The sequence below is a fragment of the Ipomoea triloba genome, chromosome 15, assembly GCF_003576645.1.
Source record: "Ipomoea triloba cultivar NCNSP0323 chromosome 15, ASM357664v1".
Classification (NCBI taxonomy): Eukaryota; Viridiplantae; Streptophyta; class Magnoliopsida; order Solanales; family Convolvulaceae; genus Ipomoea; species Ipomoea triloba.
The window spans coordinates 16,518,017-16,525,142 of NC_044930.1; the positions used below are offsets into that span (position 1 = coordinate 16,518,017).

A 7,126-nucleotide genomic window follows, 5' to 3' on the forward strand; every position below is an offset into this window, starting at 1 on the left:
TTGCCAAGGACCTTGTGGTCCAGTGGCATCAATCCCTTTCATTTATACGGGAGGTGGTGGGTTCGAGTATCAGTGGAAGTACTGATTCTAGTATTCAAAAAAAATATGAGATGTGCAGTACATGGAGAGCTTTCCTTGCCTAGATTCAAGTTTCTTTAGTTACTATAAATAGGTTATGTTATTAATCCTATTAAATCATCAATTCAAAGCATTATCACTTATATTCCTCTTTCTCTCTCTCTCAATACATATATACGTATATATTTATATTTATATATTTAGATATATTATATTTAATATATCTTACAAAAAGGTGTAATTGTACTTTTTAAAAGTGTAGGGACCTAATTGATTTTTCAAATAAAATTTAGGGACTTATTTGACCATTTTCCCAAGAAAATTTTACTCCAATGATCACGCCAAGGAAACGGAGGACACATTAAAAGTTGGCAAATTATTGCATGGACCATGGTCCACACAGCGGTGTGGACCAAAAATAAAAAGTACATTATTTTTGTATTGAAGGTACAGTATTTTTGTAGTTTAGGTACATTATTTGATAGTATATATATATCAAATAGTGTACCTTCAGTACAAAAATAATGTACCCTAAAATAATGTACCTACAGTACAAAAATAATGTACTTTTTATTTTTGGTCTACACAGCTGTGTGGACCATGATCCATGCAATTGCTCTGTTACAATGTAGTATTCCAATATGTAACTTAAAACTTTTAAATGAATAAAACAAAAACAAAAAAAAAAAAAAAAAACTTGAAAGCCCAGCTGCATGCAAGTATCATTTTTGGTGAAACAAAAAACTTGAAAGCTCATAAGGAGCCAAATACAGTAAGATACAATAGCAACTGGATGTCGCATTTAGCCTCCATTTTCAAGTAAGATACAATCCATACTCCTTTAAGTTTTGGCATACAAAGAAAGAAGTTGGACTTTGATCTTTTCCAGTGCTAGTAAGGCATCTTTGATGGTCATCCTCTCTCGAGGAGATTCTGCTGAACAATTCATGCCCAGCTCTAAGATAGCCAACACACACTGCAATTTTTCATCATATTTGGCTTCATTTGGTCCAACTAAGTTGGGGTCTATAATCTCACTTATTTTGGTAGGAACTGCATTGTGCACCCAACTCCTCAAACTTAAATCTTCATTGAACATTTCATCTCCGGGTTGTTTTCTGGTAAAAACTTCAAGCAACATGATACCATAACTGTACATATCACTGCGGGTGGACACAAGACCTTCCTGTCCATACTCTAGTACCGATGCAAAATTGGATTGCAAAGCATAAGAAATAATGCAAACTATTATGTGCAAAATTTTAAAATTAAATCCAAAGTTTTTTTTAAGTGAAACATTACCTGGGGCAATATAACCAATTGTTGTGAGGGAATTTGTAAAGGCTGTGGAGTTTCCATCTTCTAAGAGCTTTGAGGCACCAAAGTCACTCAAATGACCAACCATTTCAGTATCCATTAAGACATTGTTGGGTTTCAAGTCACAATGGATAACAGGCTCTGAATAACCATTGTGGAGATATTCCAATGCAGATGTCACATCTATCATTATACTCACTCTTTGCATCATATCTAAGAAATAATTGTGAGAATATAAGCACTTGTGTAGACTCCCATTAGGCATGTACTCTAGCACCAATGCTTTAAAATCCAAGTTGGAACAACAGCCAAGAACCTTTGTGAGGTTTCTGTGACGAATGTTGCGTAAAACTTCACATTCAGTCTCAAAACTCCTACTTGCATCTTCGTGTATCAAACGAAAAACCTTGACAGCTACATGCATCCCATTTGTTAAAATCCCGTTATAAACAAATCCAAAGCTTCCACTACCTAGCAAGTTGCCTTCATCAAATCCATTGGTTGCCCGTTGGAGTTCATAGTATGAAAATCTCGCCGGTGTCAATGCCAACAGCAAGCTAGGTTCACTGGGAACCTCCCTCCTATGCCTCTTGAAAATAAAAATTACAGCAACAGAGGCAATGAGCACTACAAGAATTGCCAATGAGACAAGTATAAACATAACCACTCTGTTCTTCTTTGATGGGCGCAGAGTATTGGCTGGACAAGGTGGAACATGCATCCGAGGATTACCACATAGACCATCATTTGACATGAATGATTCATAACTGAAGTTGGCAAAAGGGCCTCCACTTGGAATTTTACCCGTCAATCTGTTGTATGAAACATTGAAATAGTTCATGTTTACAAGCCCCTCTAATGATTTGGGAATCATTCCAGATAAATTATTATCAGAAAGATCCAAGGAATGCAAATCCAGGAGTTTGCCAAATGTGTCAGGAATAAAACCCTGCATTGTGTTGTGAGCCACAGAAAAATCCATCAACTCTGTCAAACCTCCAATACTAGTTGGAAGTTCTCCAGATAGTTTGTTATATGAGAGATAAATAAGTATTGCCGTCTTTGCATTCCCGATTTCTTGAGGTAGAGAACCGCTCAAGTTATTTGATGACAATCCAAGCATAAAAAGATTTGGAAGGCTCCATAGGCTAGGAGGGAAGAAAGTGAATTCATTTTCTGACAAATCGATCTTTCTCAGGGAAGAAACGTTAATTAAACAATCTGATATTGGACCTGAAAATTTATTTTTTACTAGATCTATTCGAAACAAGTTCTGTAGTTCACAGACCACATCTGGAAATGATCCCATTAATCTATTCTCTGATATGTGGAACAACTGAAGATTCTGAAGAGCCTGAAGAGTTATAGGCAAAAATCCTATAATTTCATTGGACGATAAAATCAACTTGTATAAGCTACTTAAATTGCCAATCTCTTGGGGAATTTGTCCCCTGATGTTACAATTGTCCAAGTCAAAAATTTGGAGATTGGTGGAGAGGTTGCCAATTGCATTTGGGATCACAGTGTTTAAAGGGTTTGATGACAACACCAATGTTTGGAGGTATCTACAATTTGCCAATGAAGTTATAAGGCTGAATTGAAGATCAATTGTTAGGTTGTTATCAGCAATCATTAGAGTTTCGAGTTGTGCTAAGTTTCCAAGGGAATTTGGAATGAAGCCTGCGAATTGGTTATCGTCAAGATCAAGACGAACAAGGTTGGAAGCATTTGAGATTTGGGCAGGTATAACTCCTCCAATATAGTTTGCTTCAAGGTATAAGTATTCTAAATTAGGAAGCCAATGGCCTAATGATGTTGGAAGAATACCTGAAAGGTTATTGAATGCGAATGATAGTGCTGTGAGTGTTGAAATATTGAAGATTTCCCACGGAATGGAACCACTTAATCCATTCCTTCCTAACCCAAGGATCTCTAGTATATCAAGATTGTTCAACTCTCTTGGTATTTTACCTGTCAATTCAAGTTACTCAAGTTAAGTCACAAACAAATACAATATCCATATGTAGTTCACCTGATGGAGTCTATTCCTATATTTGCATTATAATATCTTTCTTTTATTTTACAACTTAATTTTGTTTAAAAATTGTATTGAGATGAAAAAGAAGAGCACCATTGTCCATACCTGACAAGGAATTGCCACCAAGATAAAGCTTCTTTAGCATTGTCAAATTTCCAATCTGTCTTGGCAATGACCCATTTAGTTCGTTGTCCGACATATAAAGGTATTTAAGTGAAGAGCATTCACCTATGCTCCTTGGAATATTTCCATATAGCTTATTCTTATGCAAGTAAAGTTCTTCAAGCTTCTGAAGATGTGAACACATGTTTGGTGGAAGAGTACCAGAGAAATTGTTGTTTCCCATGCTTATAATAACTAGTGCAGAAATGTTAAATATTGTTTCGGGTATTGCTCCTACAAAATTAAAACATAAGTTATATATGTTGAACATGTGTTTGGAATTATTTTGGAAAACCATTAAATTTAGGCAAAAACTTGTGTGAGACCGTCTCACCATGAGCCGGGTCGGGTCGGGTCAATATGCAAATGTAGCACTTATATGCACAAATGTCATACTTATATGCTCAAATGTAATACTAATCAGGAATAAAATTTTTGTTACTTATTAGGGTAAAATGTAATACTTTTAAAGGAAAATACAATACTTTTACATTTCGATTTAAAAGTATTACATTTTAAATCGAAATGTAAAAGTATTGTATTTTCCTTTAAAAGTATTACTTTTTCTCTTATAAGTAACAAAAATTGTATTTTTGATTAGTGTTACATTTGAGCATATAAGTGTGAGATTTGCACATATAAGTATGACATTTGCATGGTGCTTTGACCTGACCCGACCCGTCTCACGAATAAGGATCCGTGAGACGGTCTCACACAAGTATGACCCTTAAATTTATCATTCTCAAAGGTTTCACATTACTAGCTCTAATAACCAAATACGTACAGGAGCATACCTTCTAAGTTATTGCTAAAGAGGCTTAGAACCTGAAGCATATTCAACCTCCCAATCTCTCCTGGAATTGTCCCAACAAAATTGTTGTAACCTAACTGTAATTCTTCAAGTTCTGAGCAACCTGTTAAATTCTTTGGAATATCACCATTTAACTGGTTAAAAGACAGGCGAAGCACTTTGAGTCTTGTAGCATGTTGACATAGCTTAATTGGAAGAGAGATAGATAAGCTATTATTGTTGAGGACCAAATTTTGTAACGTGGAAATGTTGAAGATGGTGAAGGGGATAGGACCAACGAGTTGGTTAACTTCCAATATCAGCCATTTTGCATTCTCAAGATTGCCAATCTCTTCTGGAATTTTTCCACTAAAATTATTATAACCAAAATCTATGTATTGTAGTCGGCGTAGGCTGGCTAACTCTCTAGGCAAATTTCCATAGAAATTGTTGTGGCTTATGTTAAGAGAAACAAGAAATGAGAGGTTGCCTAATTGTGGTGGAAGGGTACCCACAATACCCATATTTGATATGTCTAATGCGACCACTCTATGGTGTTTGGATCCGCAAACAACTCCAATCCAGTCGCAAATAGAAGTACTGATTGACCAGTTGTTTGCCAATGTATGGTTGGGACTTAAGCTGGTGTAGGATTTCAAAGAGAGAAGAGAGGACTGATCTGTAGTGATGTTGGTGGCTATGGTGCTAAGTATGAAAGCCATTGCAAAAATGGAGAGTAGAGAAGATACGTTTGTGATCTCCATGTTAGTATACATATATAGCAATTAATACAGGCTAAGGTTTCCATGAATAAATACTACTGTATATATATATATATATATCTTGGGTGGCACCAAATTTACTCAACGAGTGGACTTCAATTACCCATCATATATCTTAAGGAAAATGTATTATTGCAATAATATATGACTTCATACATTCGTTGACGACCCCACAAGCCACAAGGCCACAATGTATACGCAAATTATACTGTCGAACATGGTCCACAACGCATTGTGAACTATGGTCATGGCTGATACTGTAGTTGTGTTGAACTGATATTACAGTTGTGTTGAAAGAAAATTGTATTTGCGCGGTACAGAGGCCGTTTCATCCGTCAACAGAACTGCAGAATCAGTTCAACACAATTGCAGTATCAGTTCAACACAAATGCAGTTCCAGACGGATGAAATGGCCTCTGTTCCGCGCAACTGCATTTTCCTTTCAACACAACTGCAGTATCAGTTCAACACAACTGCAATATCAGCCATGATCATGGTCCACGGTATAACAACCGCAATGTATATATATGACCTGTATTGGCTGTATGCATGCAAGAATACAAAATATCATCAGTTCTCCTTAATTGATTGGTACGGTGTTCATAATCAGCTCTAGCATGCATTATATTATATCCGAGCTCATCTCCTTTAATTTAATTTAATTTGTATCTCAGAGATGATAGGCTTGGTTGATTTCTTGAGTTTTAGAGATGAAATATTTTCAAAACGGTCACGGTTCTCAATATGTTAGACTGATCGAATCTTTGAGTAATAAATCAAATTTTTTTTTGTTAATGGATCGGATCTTTGGCATCATTAATCAAAGATCCGACCCGTCTCACGGATTGAGACCGTGAGACGGTCTTACACAAGTTTTTGTCTTTTCAAAATTATAGGAAAAGAAAAAAACTACCATTTTAAATTGGGTCACATTGAGACCGTCTCACGGATCTTTATTCGTGAGACGTGCCGGGTTGGGTCGAATCAACATGCAAATGTTATACGTGCTCAAATGTAATACTAATCAGGAATAAAATGTTTGTCACTGAAAAAATGTAATACTTTTGCATTTTGATGTAAAAATATTATATTTTCCATCAAAATATTACATTTTTCATAATAAGTAATGTTATCAAATACCCCTTATTTATAAGGAAAAATATAATACTTTTGAAGAAAAATGTAATACTTTTAAATCGGAATGTAAAAGTATTACATTTTCCCTTAAAGTATTACATTTATTCTTATAATTAACAGAAATATATATTTTTTATTAGTATTAAATTTGAGCATATAAGTATGACATTTGTTACTAAAAAAAAATGACATTTGTGCGTATAAGTATTACATTTTTATATTGACTTGATCCGACCCGACCCGATACATTTCACAGTGAGACGGAGTTATACAAATTTTTGCCCCTTAAATTTTCCATTAAACTAAAGGAAGGCCACTAGACCTCAAGACAAAGACCAAGACAAAGTCTTCGTTGGACGACGACTTTAATGATTTTCATGAAAGCAATTGGAGTAAAGCTCACGCAAGTTCGAGCGAGTGATAGCGGTATTCCTCTTACAATAGTCAATTAGAGTGCGCTGAAATTTTATTCCTACTAATCTAATGATTTGTATATGTATGGTGGGAATTAATTTGATGCAAAGAAAGCAAAAGGTTGCAAGACTTTTCAAATATAAATTAGCTGGAAAAATTGGAGAGAGACTAAAAACAATTAATAATAAAGAAAATGTATAAATTTTTATTATCAAAAGTAGTATTTATTTATACTATAATTTTTAGACTAAATATTTAGACTATCATTTTTACAAAATTTGTAAACAATTATTTTAGTGACAATTATAATCAACCTCTCATATATTATCTTGCATTCATATACTTTGAATTATCAATTTAAATATACAGATTCAATTACATATGCATGGGCATCTCATATAAAAATTA

The 7,126-nt window shown here is 34.7% G+C and overlaps 1 protein-coding gene across 1 annotated transcript; it reads right to left on the reverse strand.

Annotated features, from left to right (window-relative positions):
* Positions 1 to 772: 772 nt before the first annotated feature.
* Positions 773 to 5,137, reverse strand: LOC116006329 (probable LRR receptor-like serine/threonine-protein kinase At3g47570). The gene is made up of 4 exons (XM_031246658.1): positions 4,390 to 5,137; positions 3,539 to 3,829; positions 1,381 to 3,366; positions 773 to 1,275 (listed from the first exon to the last, which is right to left on the reverse strand). The coding sequence occupies exons 1-4, from the start codon at positions 5,105 to 5,107 to the stop codon at positions 920 to 922; spliced, it is 3,351 nt and encodes a 1,116-aa protein (XP_031102518.1). The 5' UTR covers positions 5,108 to 5,137; the 3' UTR covers positions 773 to 919.
* Between the last annotated feature and the right edge of the window lie 1,989 nt (positions 5,138 to 7,126).